General features: G+C 39.4%; 1 protein-coding gene across 1 annotated transcript in view; it reads left to right on the plus strand.

The window, feature by feature from the left end:
• The window catches only part of EPB41L2 (erythrocyte membrane protein band 4.1 like 2), a 469,820-nt gene that overhangs the window by 304,744 nt on the left and 144,866 nt on the right, over positions 1 to 20,210 (plus strand). Inside the window, 8 exon segments of the mRNA XM_053710686.1 lie at positions 744 to 796; positions 799 to 854; positions 856 to 962; positions 1,396 to 1,483; positions 2,064 to 2,075; positions 2,077 to 2,220; positions 19,209 to 19,232; positions 19,234 to 19,304. Coding sequence (XP_053566661.1) covers positions 744 to 796; positions 799 to 854; positions 856 to 962; positions 1,396 to 1,483; positions 2,064 to 2,075; positions 2,077 to 2,220; positions 19,209 to 19,232; positions 19,234 to 19,304 — 555 coding nt within the window.

Below are 20,210 nucleotides of genomic sequence, written 5' to 3' on the forward strand. Positions count from 1 at the left end.
GTGATACTCTAACAGCTTTGGCTGGGTTGTTATTTGCCTCCTCCTGGTGGCCAGGAGTTGAATTCCTACTAGTAATTGAATGGATTTGTGGTCTCTCTATGCCTGGAAAGAAAATAATTTATCAGGTAAGCATAAAATTTAGTTTTACAAAAACACTCCCAGGTGAGCTATGTAAATGGATCCTCTACAAAACATTTATGCAAAGAAAAATCTAGTGTTCAATGTCCCTTTAAGTCTGTAGTTTTTCACTTCCAAATCTCAGGATATGAATTCTAAGATGTCTATTTTTGGTGCTATGGCTTCCTCATTAGCTTTATATATATATCCTGAGTTTAGTAACTTTCCAAAACAGCAGCTTTAGTTTTTCATGTATTTTATTTAGTTATTTTTGCATATTATTGGATTTGTTTCTTCACAGGTGTTTTTTATAATGAAAGTTTTGTTAAAATGTTCTTATGTTCTTGGTGTCTTTTTTATCTACCTTGTTTATTCATACGAACAGCTTTGGTACAGGCTACTTTAGTAAATAAATAATGCTTCACCTTGAGAGTGTGCTGACAAGGGGTATATGTTGAAAGTGAAGGAGCCCTGTAGACTTCTAGAGGTGTTGCTTTCTACACCATAAAATTATTAAAGCAGTATGAATTAATACATTTTTTTTGTGATACGTACAGATTCATTTTTTTCTTGTAGGTATTTTGTTTTATTAACATTATGCCATATTTTTGTATAATTTCTTTCAGATATTTCTTATGCCTTCAGCTTCGTCAGGATATTGCGTCTGGTCGTCTGCCATGTTCTTTGTAACTAGTGCACTTCTTGGTGCGTACACTCTGCAAGCAGAGGTGGGGGAATTATGACGCAGATGAGCACAGTGCTGATTACATTAGTGACTTTCAGTTCACACCCAATCAGACAAAAGAGTTGGAAGACAAAGTTGTGGAGTTACATAAAACACACAGGTAGATTAACATTAACAAAATGGCTTCTCAAGTAAAATTATTACATAATAGTAATCATGTTCATAATTATGGTAATGTGGTTAGTTATATTGTTGCATTAAATATTATTCTCCCTGTATAGTGGTTGCCAATTAAAATTCTTCATAAGTGTTGCATAGTGTTTTTAAAGGAAATTAAACACAAGTAAAACCCCTTATATAATGTAATAATTAAGCACTATAAAAAACATGTATTGTTATTATTTATTTTGTCCACTTTTGTAGTTATTTATAATATATATCCCATTAATGTTCTTGCGGGACCTATACAAAAAGTGTGTTAAAATTCATATCACATCTGTGTTAGCAAGTATTTAATGACATTATATTATATATTATATATCATTTTGTTTGATATAAGATACTTAGAACCTTTCATGTTTGTTTTAATTTAGGGGCCTAACACCAGCCGAGGCAGACATACAATTCTTGGAAAATGCCAAAAAGTTGTCAATGTACGGTGTAGATCTGCATCATGCAAAGGTACTGTCTTTTGGTAACACCTTCGTATTTGCCTTTTAGCAAAGTGTGGCCTTTTTTTTCTTCAAAAATAACATTCATAGCAAATTCACATTTTCTACAACATTAACTAGAAGTGCCGTGTTTGTGTCTTTTGCTTTTTAAGTAAACTGTTTACTTTGTAGGTTAAAAAGAAAAGGCTGATTTTTTTTACTCTATAACCTACAATGAGAAGCAGTTGTAACATTTTAAGGGGGGCATCATGCATCATTGCATTGCTGTGAGTACCTTGTAATGTCCATCAGTTGTCTATCTATCTGGTCCGGTACATAGCATTTAATAGTCAGCAAAGGGATGTATAGTTTGGTACTGCACAATGCCAATGGCTACTATAAACAGATTTACTGAATTACTGTGTATTGGGAAGAGTAACTACACCCTCCATTCTAACAACATTTGAGATTTTTTTTTTTAAAAAAAGCAAGAAGCACACTTAAATGTTTCCTAGAATGAATAGTTTATAGTGGTTGCTCTTTACTGTGAATTTATAAATAGAACATTGAACATAATGGCTTTTGCTTACGCTCTTCTTCTTCTGCTTAAGGATTCTGAAGCTGGTGGACATCATGCTTGGAGTGTGTGCAAACGGGCTGCTTATTTACAAGGATAGGCTTCGAATAAACCGTTTTGCATGGCCAAAAATATTAAAAATCTCCTACAAAGCGCAGCAACCTTTTACCATTAAAGTCAGACCTGCAGAGGTAAGGAGAGAAGCAATAGGTTATTGTCATTAAGATTTACAAACGGACTAAAAAAACACTTGCTGTATCTTTTTTCATATCTCATTTGTAAACTAGAAGTTTATCTAAGTAGCAATATTAACTAAATATTTATTGGTATAAAGTTGTTTGTATAAAGTAATTTTCATTTTAGTAAATTCTAAGTGATCTTTATTTGTTCTAATTCAAAATGGAAGAATTTTAACAGAAAATGTATTAATGACAGCATATTAGTTTTATAGCTGCTTGGGGATGCCTGTAACACTTCTGATCGATATTCACTTTTGTGTATAATTTATTGATTGATAGCATATTCTAAACCTAATGACAAATGGAACGTATGCTATTCTGTTAAAGTTGATTACATAGTTACATGGATAATATATAAAACAATTTATCCAGTTTGAATGACTGGGATTTTCTGTTCGGGTCTCGGTAACAAATACCCTGCTTAATACAAAGGGACTAAAGTATCGTTCACTTTATTGCACATGGTAAACAGCATAGGAATCATTATTTCCTAAATGTTTACATCGCTTTATGGTTCTGCACTTAGCATCAGTTTGTCTTCCCAACACACCGACATATGGGATTCTATACCTATATTTTCCTATAAAAGTTAGTCATTTTATTTTTTTGTAATTTTATCCATCTTCTACTTAAAGGGAGCTGAAACCCAAACGTTTTTCTTTCATGATTCAGATAGAGAATACAATTTTAAACAACTTTCCAATTTTCTTCTATTATTTAATTTGTTTATTTCTCTTGTTATCTAGGTAAACTCAGGAGCAGCAAAGAACCTAGGTTCCAGCTGCTAATTAGTGGCTGCATATATATATACAGATTGTCATTGGCTCACCCATTTGTTCAGTCTGCAACCAGTAGTGTATTGCTTCTCATTCAACAAAGCATACCAAGAGAATGTAGAAAAATTAATAATAGGAGTAAATTAGGAAGTTGCTTAAAATTGCATGCTCTATCTGAATCATGAAATAAAAAATTTGGGTTTCATGTCCCTTTAAGGCAGAAATAAATTGGGACAAAATATCTAAACATCTCATGCTTGCACCAAAAACCATCCTAAATAGATTTTCATAACATGCTTCCTGTTTTTATGCTCACCTATTTACCCATTGGACTTGCATTCCTGCTATTTTGCTTAGAGAAGATTAATGAAACCCAATACTGAGAAAAAAAAATAAAATAAGGCTAGAGGACACTAGCATGTGGTAGTTATTACTGTGAATATTTTATGGGTCTGTGACATTAACAGTGTGAGATGATAAAGGCTTTTTTATAGTCTCAAGTACCCAAAAATCAGACTAGTGCAGTTAGGTATACACAATAATACCATGTCCCTATGAATGGTGTGCGGCACAAAATATGGGCTTCACTATGTGTCTTGAAGAAAAATGCCAATGCTGTTGGGCTCTTCCTAATTGAGCTTGATGTCATCAGGCTCTGTGTAATGATGTCACCATGTGTTCATTTCACCATGATAACATACATAATGAGAAGGAAGCACAGAAGCTGTAAACTTAATACTGATAGCTTCAAAAAGCATATACTACTCCTCCACTAGAAACTTACTGCTTTAATAACCAGAAACAATTTTCAAACGAAGCTAGGGTTAATAACAAACATGCATGGCTAAACCAAAAAAAAGAGTGCATAGTTTCTCATTACAGGAAAATTTTGGTACTAGGTCTGTAATATCTAGTTTCTCAACAAGCTTTTCGTGAACAGGATGTCATGGAGTTCACTTACATTAAAGGGACACTCAAGTCAAAAATAAACTTTAATGATTCTGATAGAGCTTACAGTTTTAAACAATTTTCCAATTTACTTCCATTAACAAAATGTGCACAGTCTTTAGTTATACTTTTTGAAGTCACCAGCTCCTACTGAGCATGTGCAAGAATTCACATAATATACATATATGCATTTGTGATTGGCTAATGGCTGTCACATGATGCAAGTGGGAGTAAAAATTGACATAACTTTGCAATTTTTTACTTGTAAATCTAGTTGGCAGATATCACTGGTATTTTTAAATATATTTCATTTGACTTTAAATATCTTCTTCAATAAATTGTAGCAGTAATTGCTTTATTTATTTGGGCTAATATAAATTCTAGTAAACCACACTACAGTTCCTTTCCAAAATGTATCCTTTAAAGACTAAAATAAATGAATTAAGAAATGTTCCAGTTGTATAGGTATTTGCAGCAGGAATAGTAAGTTTATTATGCTATTTTATAGATCACTAGTTAGGCCTCATCTTGAATATTGTGTGCAATTCTGGAGGCCATAAGGTAATGGAAAAATGTGATATGATAGAAATGTTTAATCTTTAGAGATGGTAAAGACAAAGACTGTGGTGGACTTCAAGAATGAAATAAGCATATGTCTATCCTACAAAACTAATTAAACTTATACTTTAAAGGAAATGTTGGCAGACTTGTTGGGGCCTATGGTTTTTATCTGCTATAAAATCTATGTTTCTTTGTAAATAAAGTTATTAGACAGCTCAACGTCTTGTAGTTCAAACACAACTATATCTCACTCCTCCTAGTTGGCTTTAAAACACCACACGAATAACAAAGTCAATCTTGGAGAGTAATAAACAACTTAAAATCTTATGGCAGGAAATATTTGGGAGCAAGCTACTTAATTTAAAGGAAACATAGCTTGAAGTATTTTCAAATGCCAAGGTGCATACCATAATAATGTTAGAAAATAACATTCAGTTAACATGTGCTTCTCACTTTCACATAAGTTTTTTGTGTCCTTAGTTATAAGCATTCAAAATAGCCAGTCATAGGTAAACATGATACCATAATACTCATATCATAAAAGGAATTCAAATTTACAATTTATTTCATAAGATGGTGAGAATCCATGAGATCATCACACATGGATTCCCCTGTCCACCATGAGGAGGCAAAACACTGCTACATTTCAGATCTTTGCTCCACCCCCATACTTCCAAAACTTCCTATCATACACAGTTAATTTTTTGCTCTAACTGACCCATCATCGGTTTTCCCCTGGACAGAGTTGTTTTCCTCCCAGGGGGAGATGTCACAGCCTGAACGATCCTTGGAACTGTGCTTACATTTCCTTGGACAGACTCTTCTACTCAATAAAGTCTACTAAAGCTACAGTGCAAGCTAGAGGAAAGTTTTGCAGGTTAGTGAAAATGTTACCTTCTGTGGCCCAGCAGCTATTTCCCTGAACCCTAAAAATAAACCTTCATGATTCAGATAGAGCATACAAGTTTAACGACTTTCCAATTACTTCTGTTATCAAATTTATTTTGCAAAACATTTCTGCAATAGAGTACTAAAGATACGTGCACACTCCTGAGCTCTTATGAGATCTACCTAGTTTTACTCTTTAATAAAATATACCAAGAGAACGAAGCAAATTTGATTACAAGTAAGTTGGAAAGTTTTTTTAAACTTGTATGCTCTATCTGAATAATTAAAGTTTAATTTTGACTTTACTGTCCCTTTAAGGTGGACTGAGCTATCTCCACATTAGCCAGTCATCTCTTTTAAAGACCCAGTAGACCATAAACTTGAAGATTTCCATATATGTTCCTTTCATCTGTCAGGCTTCCTTTTTCACTCTGTGTTACTGTGGTCTGCTTTGCGGTGGCCATGTTATTCTATTGTGATAGCCTCTCTGGGGGTAGCACCCAGGGGACACATTCTTGGAGGACATCAATAATTATGTTAAGCTCATAAGGTTTCTAATATTCTTTTTTTTTTCCAATTCAGCAATTGAGATGGTTTGTAGTAATGCTAAACATGTTGTCATGGAGGTTCTAGCTAGAAGTCTACTCCCTCTTCCAAGTCAGTATAAAGCTGTGTCCCCCCATACAGACCATCAAATACTGGAGTTTCTCAAAGATACAAAAAGATAGCCCAACAAGGTGTGGGCTTTGCTGTCTTGCATGGATTATTCAGAGTAGATCAAAGTTATTTTCTTGGTTACCACTGACAGAAGCTGACCAGGTCTTTTACTCCAATCTGTTTTGGTCCCCAAAAAGGTAGGAGCATTGCAACCAATGCTGGATCTCAAAGCCCTGAGGAAACAGCCACATAACGGTCTGAGAAACGCATCACTTTTAATAAAGTATTATTGATTTAACTTATACACTTGCTGGTGTTAATTGGATACCATCATCCTGAATCCTGTGGTTTGGAAGTGTTTCCTTTTGGACAAGCTTGCAGTCAGTTGGGCGGCCTGAAAAGTCCCAGTCCAACTATATTGCACCTGGAGGTGCTTTTTGTTTTGTAAGTGTGTTTTTGTCTACCTTACAAATTTGCATTGCTATACAGTACTAGGCTATGGTGGTCTATTCTACTTTTCCAGAATAAGATTTGGAGAAGACCTTCCGTGGATACCCCCTGGCTTTAATTGGACCTGAGTTATGTTCAGTGAGCTGGGCTACTGCTAAAGTTCCAGCCTGCCCCACCAGCAGCATTGGGTGCATCACGTCTGTGAGTACCCTGTCTTTCTTGATATTGATTGTGCCTGTGTTGGTGGTATTAGGCCATTGTGGCGCCTCTGTGTTCTCTCTTTCATAGGTTTCCAATATTCTTTTTTTCTTAATGCAGCCATTGAGATGGTTTGTAGTAATGCTAAGCATGTTGTCATGGAAGTTCTAGCTAGAAGTCTACTCCATCTTTCATGTCAGTAGAACGATGTGTCCCCCATTCAGACCGTTGAATACTGGAGTTTCTTAAAGATACAGAAAGATAGCCCAACAAGGCGTGGGCTTTGCTGTCTTGCATGTACTATTCAGAGTAGATCCAAAGTTATTTTCTTGGTACCACTGGCAGAATCTAGCCAGGGCTTCTACTCCAATCTGTTTTGGTCCCCCAAAAAGGTGGGAGCATTGCAACCAATGCTGGATCTCAAAGCCTTTAACACTTTTCTGAATGTTCTTACTTCTGACATACCTTTAATAATAATAATAATGCTCTCTTGAGCAGTTTTGCCAGGCGGCCACTTGGTCTTCTGTCTTTTTTATGTTAATGCCTTTGCTGAGCTTTATGTATGTGTCTCGCCCTGACTAAATGTATATCTGGGTATGGTAGAGGGTTGTTGGGAGTGTGGTGTAGAACAAAGCTCTGGAATGTAGGGGTGTTTAGCCCCTTACTGGTGGACAGGGAGGGAAATCCCACTGTGAAGATCTTGTGGACTCTCTGTTGCAGTGTTTCTCAACTCCAGTCCTAAAGTATCCCTAACAGGCCAGATGTTCATGATATCTTGAATAGAACACAGTGAAATAATCAGTTGATTTGTGAGAACAGGTTATAATAACCATGACTACTAACCAGCTAAATATTTCACCTGTGCTCTAGTTAAGATATCATGCAAATCTGGCCTGTTAGGGGTCCTTTTGGACTAAAGTTGAGAAATGAGTCCACGGCTTCATTCATGGCTTGTGGGAATTAAGAACGTGGCCACCAGGAGGAGGCAAAGACACCCCAGCCAAAGGCTTAAATACCTCCCCACTCCCCTCATCCCACAGTCATTCAGATCTATCTCAACAGATCTCTCTGGACAACCAAACAAGCGAATCCCTCTCTTGGTGGATCTTTCCGGGACAACTGTCGCAGAGGACTTCCTTCTTAAGACCATTCTGGGAGATTGTGACCACGGACGCAAGTCTGTCAAGATGGGGAGCTGTTTGGGGTGCCAGAAAGGCACAGGGCAGGTGAACTCAAGATAAGTCGCATTCTCATGATCAATATTCTGGAACTTCGAGCAATCTTCAATGCTCAGAGGGCTTGCCCCCTCCTGGGGTCGTCCCGATTCCATCAGATTCCAATCAGACAATATTACCTCGGTGGCTTACATCAACTATCAGGGGGGAACGAGAAGCTCCCTAGCCATGAGGGAAGTATCTCGGATTCTGGAATGGGCGGAGGACCCACAACTGTTCACTATCAGCGATCCACATTCCAGGTGTGGGACTACTGGGAAGCAGATTTTCTCAGCACGACAATCGTTTCACTCCGGGGGAATGGTCTCTCCATCCCGAGGTGTTTACAGAGATCTACAACAGATGGGACTGCCAGAGATAGATCTCATGGCGTCCAGACTCAACCTTCAAGCTACCCAGATACGGGGTTGCGGTCCAGGGATCCCCAGGCAGAGCTGATAGATGCCTCTTGGGGGTTACAACCTAGTCTACATATTTCCACCATTACCACTCCTGCCTCGAGTAGTGGCCCCGCATCAAGCAGGAGCAAGCTCCGGCTATTCTGATTGCCTCCGTCGTGGCCGCGCGAGGAGACACTGGTTTGTGGATCTCGCGGGATGTCATTGTCTCCTCCATGGAGGTTACCCTTGTCGCAGAGATCTGCTGGTTCAGGTCCCTTTTTACATCAAAATCTCGATTCTCTGAGGCCTGACTGCGTGGAGATTGAACGCTTAGTCCTAGCCAAGAGAGGATTTTCTAAAAGAGTGATTGATACCTCTCATTTAAGCCAGGAAAACCGGTCATTCGTCGCATCTATCATAAGGTGTGGAGGACCTACTTGTCCTGGTATGAGGATCAGGGATATCCCTGGCATAAGGTTAGAGTTAACCAGGATCCTGTCCTTCCTCCAGGATGGGTTGAAGAAGGGACTTGCCGCCAGTTCCTTAAAGGGACAGATTTCGGCTTTATCTGTCTGTTACACAAGAAGCTTGCAGAGCTTCCTGATATTCAGCTCCTTTGTTCAGGCCTGTCTTTAGAAATTCCGCTCCCCCTTGGAGCTTAAACTTGGTACTTAAGATTTTGCAGAGGGCTCCGTTTAAGCCTATGCATTTGCTTGACATTAAAATTCTTTCCTGGAAGGTTCTATTCCTACTGGCTATTGCATCGGCATGCAGTGTTTTTGAGTTGACGGCCTTGCTACGTGAGCTTCCTTACCTGGTTTTTCACGCCGATAAGGCTGTTCTGCGCACTGGGTTGGGATTTCTTCCCAAGGTTCTGTCGAATCGTAACATTAATCAGGAAATACTAGTTCCTTCCTTATGTCCTAACTAGGGTTGCCACCTTTTGCCCAGAAGATTCCTGGACACTTTTTAAATGGGGGTGGGAGAGGGTGTGTCTTGGGGCGGTGGCTTCTCACAGCCTCAAATTCAATATGAAATCAAATTTTTATATATATATATATATTAAAAAAAAAAGAGAGAAACACAAAAGGGATATGATAGCGCTGGTTCTGTAGTGTAGATTCTTATTAATACAATATATATATATATACTTATAATGGTGAATATATAAATCAGGACCTGATGAGCTCTTAAAAATGGAAATACATAATAAAACAGATGTTAACAGAAATTGAAGAGACCCATATACTGTTATTATCAAGATTGTAAAAGCGCAGTATTTTAATATTCAATTTTTAGTGAATATGGCAGAAATTCAAACTTACAGGATGGAACCTCAATCTTATGAGGTAAGGTATTTGCACAGCAAAAATCAACTCGTATGGAAATCTGCTTCCCTCTTGATGTATGGTGAAATCTTCAAAAGACTGACAACGGTCAGTATTCCATCTGCCCCTTCAAATCAATTCCTTCTCAGAGTATGGTGAATCTCTCCAAAAACGGATATGCAAAGAAAGAAGCCGCAAATAGTGTGATACTGTTTAACCAATGGTACACTTTATACACATAAAAAAACACAGACTGTTAAAATGCCTGCTTACACTCAATACCCTCAAAATAATATGAGGTATTTGAAAAGCTCTCGGGAGTCTGTATATACAGATAATGATCACTCTCTGTACACACCGTACTGGATTTTCGCCCGTAGTCCACAATAGCAGGAATGGAAAAAATCGGGGTCCTCCGGTATCCAAATAAAGTTTGTATGTCTTACACATTTCAAAGGCTTTTATATCAATAGTTCCTTCTTCTTCAGAAACTACTACTTAAATGAGCAGCTGTTTTTTTATTGGAAAAAAATATTGCGATCTTTGGGCAGTTAGATAAATGCGCTTCAATTGGCTGCAAAGCACACACCTCTCCTCCTGCATCAGAGCGTCCCCAATGATTGGCTGATTCCGAGGGGTGTGTGCTGCTATAATACTGTTTGTAGCCATAGAATGCTTTATAAGTAAAAACAAGGGGACCTTAAATATCTTATATTGTGTTTAAATATTATTTGGTATCCCAAAGGTTTTGATATTCAATACTGTTTTATGTCTGAGTTTGAATTTAATAAACTAAAAACCAAAATTATAAAAAACGGATACTTTAAGGTCTCCATTATAATCATACTGGATTCTGCATAATTCTTCCGTGCTTACAAACATTTAATAAGCTATTCTAATATACAATAAACAATTAGTATAAATTGTAAAAAAACAAACAATAAACTCCTAAAAAATACATATATATATATATATATATATATATATATATAATATAAATTAAAAAATCATTATATATTAAAAAAATGCACTAAAACATATTAAAATATATAGAATTATACAAACACTACAGTACATAAATAAAAGTGGATTAACTTATACCTACAAGTTAATACTGTACAAAATAGGGAACATTTGTGCTAACACTTTAAAAGCTGCCTGGATATTATCTATCATTAATTAGTTTTCCAAAAAGGCAGCAAGATCTATATCTTTATTAAGACCATAAGGTATAAGGGTATTCATAGTGTGTATCCAAAATGTTTCTTTTTTCTTAATGCAATTGTTCTATTACCCCCGCGTTTGTGGGCTTTGACCACGTTCAGTTATAGTTCCGTTCAAACATTTTGGATCATTTTTATGAAAATTTTTATAATGTAGCAACAGGTTGTGCGATGTCTCACCTGCAGTTATATTGGTTAGATGTTCCAGTAATCTCTTCTTATAAGGTCTAATAGTCCTACCAATATACTGTAGATTACAAACTACACTGCAACATATAAACTACATATTCAGTTTTTACAATTACACAGTGTTTTTATATCAAACTCCTTCCCAGTGCTGCAAGACTTTTTTTGTTGGCTTAGTTCCATTAAAATGGTGGATACATGCTTCACAATTTTTTCTATTGCATTTGTAAAAACCTTCAGATTGTTTCCCTAGCCAATTTGAGTTGCTAGTCACATTAGTTTTTAATTAACTAGGTGCCAAAATGGATTTTAAAATTTTTATTTTTCTTATATATAACTTTATATATTAGTTATTTATAATATATATATATATATATATATATATATATATATATATATATATAATATAATATTATAACACATAGAAACACCCAGCACTCACCAGCTAGCTCACAGCTAAGATAAAATCACAACTGGAAAGGTTGTTACAGCCACCTGTGCACCCCTTCTTTGTTCTCAGTTTGTTTGGCTTTGTGAGCTTGCATGATGGTGTGGCTGTGTTAGGGACTCAGGCAATGGAAAGGACCTTGACTGTGGTGCTGAGCTTTCCCATTTGGCCAGATGCGGTGACTAACCTTTCCAGTTGTGATTTTATCTTAGCTGTGAGCTAGCTGGTAAGTGCTGGGTGTTTCTATGTGTTGTATTACTTTTTATTTGTAATCTCCTCCCTTGTTTCTTGCACCCATTCCGGACTGGGGTTAAAGGGACCAGTATACTGTAAAATAGTTTTTTCCCTTAATGTGTTTACAATTGCTTTTTTTACCAACTGCAGAGTAAAAAATGTATGAAAATTAGCTTTTTAAGGTTTATTTGTGTATATTAAAGCTCTGATTTTGTGTTTTGAAGCCACAGCCTAATAAAATAGGTTGAGCTTGTAGGTATAATCAGATCTCATTACTGTATCACATTGTGCACATATACCTGCTTCTTTATCTTATATCTGTCCTTAAAACAATCACCAATACTTTGAGAGAACAATGGAAAATCAACATTTTATTACCTTATCTCTGCTTTATCACACTGGGAGTGTAATTTCTTCTGCTGGCTGTGTTTACAAAGCTTATCTATAGCTGGTGTGGCTCTGGTGACATCACAGCTTTTTTTGGAGTGCTATTTAGCACCCAGGGCTGGATGTTGCTGAGTCACAGGATGTGTACCTGATCCGGGTCTTGGAGTGCAGTTCCCTTCCATGTTTTGTATAATATATATATATATATATCCTATATAATAAAAGGCCAAGTGTGTTTGTCCGAAGCTGTCATGCGCAGTAGAAACTGCACGCGAGGACAAACACACCTGGCCTTCCAACTGATCTGGCGTGTGGTGGAGTGGACGTGGCTGGGCGGGTGTGACGGCGTGGCTGGGCGCGGGGTGCGACGTGGGCGGGGGCCGGACATGGCGCAGGCAGGGCCATATGCCGAGCTCTAATAGGGAAGATAGAGAGAGCAGAAGAGGGGGGGATAAAGAGAGGGAAGAGAGTCAGCAAAAGAGGAGGGGAGGTGCACAAAAAGAGAGAGGGGGAGAGAGCACAAAAGAGAGAGGGGGAGAGAGCACAAAAGAGAGGGGGAGAGAGCACAAAAGAGAGGGGGAGAGAGCACAAAAAGAGAGGGGGAGAGAGCACAAAAGAGAGGGGGAGAGAGCACAAAAGAGAGGGGGAGAGAGCACAAAAGAAAGGGGGGAGCGGGCACAAAAGAAAGGGGGGAAGAGAGCGCAAAAGAGAGGGGGAGAGAGAGCGCAAAAGAGAGGGGGAGAGAGCGCAAAAGAGAGGGGGAGAGAGCACAAAAGAGAGGGGGGGAGAGAGCACAAAAGAGAGGGGGAGAGCACAAAAGAGGGGGGGAGAGCGCACAAAGAGAGGGGGGAGAGCGCGCAAAAGAGAGGGGCGAGAGGAGCACAAAAGAGAGGGAGAGAGACAGCAAACGAGAGGAGAGAGAGAGCAAACGAGAGGGGGAGGAAGAGAGAGAGCAAAAGAGGGGGATGAGAGGACAGCAAAAGAGGGGGAGAGACAGCAAAAGAGAGGGGGGGAGAGAGAGCAAAAGAGAGGGGAGAAAAGAAGAGAGAAAAGGAGAGGGGGAGAAAGAGAGAGCAAAAGAGAGGGGGGATAGAGAGAGAGCAAGGGGGTGGGACCGCTTGTACTGCAAAAAATAGCCCGTGTACACTGGCTTTAGGACTAGTATTATATATAATCAGCTAGTGTCCCCAGCCCTATCACTACAGCTTTACATCTTTGGGTCAGTAGAAATAGACACAAATGCAACTATATGTAAGCCATGCTAGCTGAGGGCAGCCACAGGCCTAAGGCTGTCACACAGCTACAGCCATATTATCGTACTTACGAAACTTTTTGTGGGACTTGTGGAGCAGCCAGCCAGAACAAACCACGCACCTCTGCTGCAGTGCTGACGGAGCGCACTCATATATCTAAGCACACGGTTATGCGCATCATCACAGCGCAGCAGGACGTGACAAATATCCTCCATGACCCTCTTCCCCCCTCAGGCTCCCACACACTGTACAGACCAGGCTCCGCCTCTGTCTCACTCTTGTCTCATCCCAGAGTATCGGACTCGGGCTAAGAGCTCCCCTGGCCAGCTAATTTGTTTTTAATCTGTGTTCACTGCTGTGCTTTCTGTGCCAGGGGAGCTCTTAGCCCGGGACATTTAAGGGTAGTTCCGGGGACCTGGGACATACAGCAGTACTCTTCTTATAGTCTTTGTTATTTGTGTATCCTTTTCCAGTTCTGAGCTTGGAAGTCTCAGACACCTGTTGGGCTGGTCCTGCGGGTCTGTCCGTTCTTCTTGGGCAATAACCTACAGGTTGCCTCTAACGCTCATATGGATTGTGTGATGTTTCCTTTGGGAACTTTCTTATCTGGAATTGATACTCGTGATTTTGTGGTCGCACTGTTTACTTTTACAAAAGTCTGTCTGACTGTTCTTTATCCCTCCATCTCGGGGGGGGGGGGAGACTCTATGTGGCCTTGACAGTGCTGGGGCCCTTGGTTCAGGCTGGTCCTGACTGGGTACAAATCCTTCTTTCTTTGAGGCCTAGTTAAAGACACGTTGCGCCTTTTTATGTCCGGCTGGTCCGGTGAGGGGGCCTAGTGATCACAATATGATTTTTGTTGTTTACTTGTTTTACTTTACAAGCTTCAACTAGCATCCTGAGAGGACTTGATGGTCCGTGGTTGCTTAGGGGCATGGGGGATTGGTTCAGCCTTCATTCGCCTTTCAATCTAGTGGGCTGGGACTCCGTTGAGATCCACGGCGACATGCTCAGTTGTTTCCGATTTTTCCGGGAACTAGAGTGTTCCTTCCCATTGTGGGTTGGAGGCTTGGAGGATTTAGGTCCTTCATACCTACGTTCTTACGGTTTTGCCTTTCATGGTCTCTTTGGAAGTGTCCTTTTAGAACTTGTTCCTTTTAGAGGTTCGCTTCCTTTGGGTCGAGACTTTCTGGACGTCGTCCGGGTTTTCTGGCGTCTTTGGCCGCTTAATTAGGAAGTGAAGGCCATGAGGCTCTGTCTTCCTTCGGGAGTTAGTCGTCTCCATATCAGGGGTGATAGGAGGTGTTGTCTCTTTTTCCAAGCTTTTTGCTTACGGAATGCTTTTCTGCCTGGGTTTCGGATGCTTCTCCCTTGGGTGTGGTCCTCTGGAACGTTAATCTGAAAGTATTATGGAGACTAGACTTTCTTTTCTACTCTCTCTTTCGGTTTGACCTCTGTTCTCGTTCTCATTTCCCTTAGTGTTGTCCTTGGGGCCTTTGGGCTCTAGAGAAATTGCGTGACTTTGTCGCGGCCTAGCACCTTGTAGGGGGGTGTTAACCTCCGGCTAAGGGTGTTCTCTTCCCTTTGGGCTGGGAATTACGAGTGAGTCCTGTACCCGTTCTCCGGGTTCTCCGGTTATCATCCCCTGTGAGGTCTGATTGCTTCAGACGAGGTATCTTGTGTTTCCTGGAGGTATCGTTCGTTCTAGGATGATTCTGGGTCCCGGGTCCAGGGTTCTTGTCTTGGATCCTTCTTGGATGTCTGGAGATTTATGGTCCTGTGGACTGGTTCGGGACAACCCAGTTTTTTCAGGGACCCTATGTTGCGATATAGGGGCTAGCTCATGGGGCTTGCAAGCAGGAAGGCCAGAGTTCACATCCACCTTCGGGTACTGGTTATAAACTTTAAGGCCTGACTTGTTTTTCGGACAGAGTGTGCTCCTCTTCATGGGGAGTTTTTTTTCTGTTGGGTCAACAGTGGTGTCTGGATGATTTTTTGATTCGGTCCGTGTTTTGATCATACTATGGCTTCATGTCTTGTGGACATGTACGCTGTTCTTATCTGTGCCCTTCCCTTTTGAGGGGATAGTTTGTCTTCCTTATGAGACTGGGGTTTCCTCTCTCTGGAGGGTCATTGTCCTGTCCTGTGTGTAGGAGGTTGGATCAGGTGGCTTATTTCTGTAAGGGTCAGCATCTGCTGCTCTGTTGGCTCTGTTCCACCTGTTGGAAATGAATCTCTCTACGTAGAGACTGTCTAAGAGAGCTGTGACAGGTCTTTCTACTTATCTATTGCACTTTTCTCTGTTCCAGGTCCTAGGGGGTTCTCCTTGGGAGTGCCTTATTTTGTAGGAGCGGATTGGGTTGGTACCCGAGCTCTGTTGGGGTGGGTGAATCCCCCCTTTTCTTTCCATTCCCTGGGGCTTGTGGTTGGGGTCTTTCTGTCCCCCCTGTCTATCAGACATGTCTGTCGCTTGAGCTGGTCCGGTGTTGGAGCAGGATCTGAGTATCTGTTGCTCTGCTAATTCGTCCTCTTTGAGGTTTCTCCTTTCTCGATGTTCAAGATTTGTGGGAAGGACTTGCGACTCTTAGATAGCCTGCGACGTTATCCGCTGGTTAGTGGATACTTGGCAATTTGAAGGATCCTATCTTAAGCTGCTTTCTACTTGCCCTGCAAGTATTTAAGTTTCAGAGTGATTTTTAGATGACTGCATCGTGTAGTGTTTTTTCTTCAGGTGTTGTTCGTTCAGACCTATCTGAGCTTGCTGCACAAGGTTTTGGTTTCTGAATATTTCGGTATTCTGAGCTACCTTTTTGCGACTTGGGGATCTTCGTCTTCAGTTGCTTTTTTAGAGTGCGGGTTGCTCTGTGTTAGGGGAAGATCCTCTCTGTTTCAGGACTCCCGGCCTTATCCCATGGTTTCTGTATTTCTAGGGTGCTGGGCGTTGCCTCCTCTTTTTTCTATGAGACTGGTTGGGTCTCTGTTAGCCTGACCCGGTTTCTCTGGGTTTTTTTTCTGTGTTCTTTATTTAGGACTTGTTGTGCCCTTTTTAGGGTTTTTTTTATGGAGTTCCTTTTGCTAGCTGGACAGCTAGCTCCAGCATACTAATGCATTGTGGCTACTCTGCACTGTAGCAAACCAAGGGTTGCAAGTTCGATCCCCAGCAAGGTTTTACTCAGCCTTTCCCTCCTTTTGAGGTTGATAAGATGAGCATCACCTTGAGTCCTTTAAGGGGGGTTAGCCATGCTTTACAAGTACAATCATGTTTTCTCCACGGCTTTTCTTCTTTGTGGAAGAATACGGTAGCTTGTTCCCTTTCTTTAGTAAGGTGTGTGTTGTTTGGAGACCGACCTGCTGGGCGACGATGTCTCCTGGAGGCTGTTGATTCAGTCGAGTCTAGTTCCTGCGGTCTCTAGCAAGGCTTGTGGACTATCTGTGTGTCAGTATCTTTGGGCCTTCTCCTTTTTTTTTTCAAAGTTGTTCTCCGGCTTCCGACGAAGCGGGATTTTGTTGGGTAGGGGTTTTCAGGCCTGGTGCCCTCAGAATGGGCCGCCTCTTGTACCCTCCCGTGTTTGCATTCAGTGTCCTCTATAGCTTGGTTATTGTTTTCCCAAAAGTAATGAATGCAGCTGTGGAAAGAGTCCACAGCTCCCCGCCCGTATTTTTTCTGTCGGGCGTTTGTTATTTTTGTTCTTCTGGCACCTTTTCACCCTGATATTTCTTCTACTGTTCCTTGTTCCCTCGGCAGAATGACTGAGGGATGAGGAAAGTGGGGGAGGTATTTAAAGTGAATGTAAAATTTTGATGCTAAAGTGCCCGGTTTTTAAAACTTCGATTAAAAACAGGGGCACTTTAATTCATCAAAATTTTCATTTTACTCCTGTTGTGAAAAAACTTACCTTTTAATCTTCACAGCAGCTCCAGCTTCCTCCACCTGTTTCAAAGCCTCTTCCTGGGTCTAAAATGAGGCATCCGGCCTCCTCCAATCACAGCAGTGAATCAGACACTCAATCCCCCGGGGGGGACAAGCTGTGATTGGAGGATGACCTATCAATCATTTCTGACATCAGAAATGGCTTGTGAGACCGGGAGGAAGCTGGAGCTGCTGTGAAGATTAAAAGGTAAGTATTTTGTCACAACAGGAGTGAAATGTAAATTTTGATGAATTAAAGTGCCCCTGTTTTTAATCAAAGTTTTAAAAACCGGGCACTTTAGCATCAAAATTTACATTCACTTTAAGCCTTTGGTTGGGGTGTCTTTGCCTCCTCCTGGTGGCCAGGTTCTGAATTCCAAAAAGTAATGAATGCAGCTATGGACTCTTTCCATCTGGAGAAAAGAACATTATCAGATAAGCATAATTTAAGTTTTTTCTCTTTCCTATAGCTTCACCAAACACTGATTTTGATTTGACCAAATGTGCCATGGGAGAAGGGTAGGAACAAAAGACACTGAAAATAAACTTCTAGATTTTGTAGACTTCTTAACTGTTATAATGCAGTGTATATATTGTCTTACAGATGTGTTCATATAAATGCAGCAGTACAGTTAATAACCACTGCATCCAGTTGTAAATTAACAAAAGTAGAAACATATAAATATGAAAAAACAAAGGTGTGTGGCGAGAAATGACAAGCATCTTTAACTCATTTATCAAATTCTAGTTTTCTCACTTTTGATTTAGACAAAAAAAATAATAATCTGGGAACAGTCTGATAAGTAAATAGCAACAATATTTATCCATTTCTTGCTGTTTGGTTGTAAAATGAGCTGTGCACTGTGTGAGTCGGACAAGGCACATTAACTCTTGTTTATTAAATAGTCTTCTGTTATGAGATAGTTATATGACCAGTTCCAGGAAATGCTTCATTTCTGAAGAATGCCCATTGATGTGTCTTCAGGGTGATTTTTTATGTTTTCATTGTATTTATTTATGTTTGTGTCATTTTGTACTCATTTACCCTTGTATTGTTGGTTACAGTCTTTCAAGCATACACAGTCACACAAATGCAATCTGGACAATAAAAAAAGTTATACATGGCGCCAGTTGATGTCCAACGTTTGTTTTGTTTAACAAGTTCAGATTATGCAACCTTTATCAGGAAAACAAACAAACTGAATCATCCTCCATCTGTATTTCCTCAGACTTTAATAACATTAGTTTTTGTGCCATTATTGTGATAAATGAAAACATTTAGCATGTGTACCTTTTTTGGACCAAGCAGATACTTCACATGGTGTGAGTTGACTGCTTGGCTATTTTTGTACAGATCAATAAACATTTCATGTAAGAATAGATACTTGCAAAATGGCAGTGCTTAAAGGGGCACTATAGTCAAAAGTTTCATTATTCAGATACAGCATTCAGTTTTAAGAGACTTTCCAGTTTACTTCCATTATCAAATTGTGCATTATTTTGATCTGCACAATTTGAGGCACTAGCTCCCACTGAGCATGTGCAAGAGTTTAATGTATACGTATGAGTCAGTAATTGGCTGATATCTGTCACATGATACAGGGGGCCAGGAAATAGAAATAATTTTTAAAATTAGTCACTGCTATTGTATTGTCATTTTATTATGCATTTGTTGATAACTTAATTATACTGTATTTAACGGTCCTTAAAATAATACTTATAATTGTAATTATTGTTTAAGAAACTGTATAGGCTTTGGTTTGTCTGTAATGTATATGATATTTTGGTAACATGTGGAAGAGGTGAAATCTTTACACTGCCTTTCACTTCAATATACTTAGGTTGTGCTCATAAGGATTTCTTACGGTTTTGTTTTAGCTTGAACAGTTTGAGAGCACCATTGGGTTTCAAGCTTCCTAACCACCGAGCTGCAAAGAGGCTATGGAAAGTTTGTGTGGAGCACCATACATTCTATAGTAATGTTTTTTCCATTACTATTTAAACATCTATGTTAAGAGGATTTCATGGTTATCCTCAGAAAAATGTTGTTAGCCTGGTGGCATTATAAAATAGCTGGGTGGAGGCAGTGTAATACTTTGCAATATTCTAAAATTTTCTGATATTAAATGTTACTTAAGCTATTCAAAGCACAGAATTTTGCATAATTTAACATAAATTAAAGTGATTGTAAAGTTTAATAAATTAGTGCCCGGTATCAAAAAATAATCTTCAAACAGGGGCACTTTAAAAACAATGACTTAATCCAATCGTTTGTGCGCCCTCTTTGGCGTCCATCTCGTGTGGCTCGCAACGATTGGAGGAAGCGGGGATCGTCATCAATATGATTAAGAAAGCAGGAGCTGCGGGAGGTGGATAGGTGTTATGTTTTACCATAACGCAAAGCTACAGTATTTTGTAAAATAAGCGTCTTTGTAAAGTTTAATGAATGAAAGTGCCCCTGTTTTTAAGATTATTTTTAGATACCGGGCACTTATTCATTAAACTTAACAATTTTAATTTAATGTTAATTTGTGCAACAAACATGAAAAAAATCTCTAATTTTAGTTAAATATTGGCTTAAATGTTTGTTGGTTGTCCTATCAAAATCATATGTGTGTTTTTTTTAAATTAAATAGGTCCTGGATAGAACACTACATTTTACCTTGCAGATCTTGATGTGTTACATTTCTGAGGGTAGTGTTATAATCACTATTTTCTATACAAATAGCTAATGTATATATTGTTATCACTTTTGACTAAAATCTTAAAATCAGCTTTGGATCCCTTCAAGAGAAAATACATTTATGAAATTAAATTATTTTGTATTCAGAGATATATATTGATCTAACTAACCCTGCAAGAATATAGCATTAATTGTTA

This window comes from Bombina bombina, chromosome 4, assembly GCF_027579735.1.
Source record: "Bombina bombina isolate aBomBom1 chromosome 4, aBomBom1.pri, whole genome shotgun sequence".
NCBI classification, from domain to species: Eukaryota; Metazoa; Chordata; class Amphibia; order Anura; family Bombinatoridae; genus Bombina; species Bombina bombina.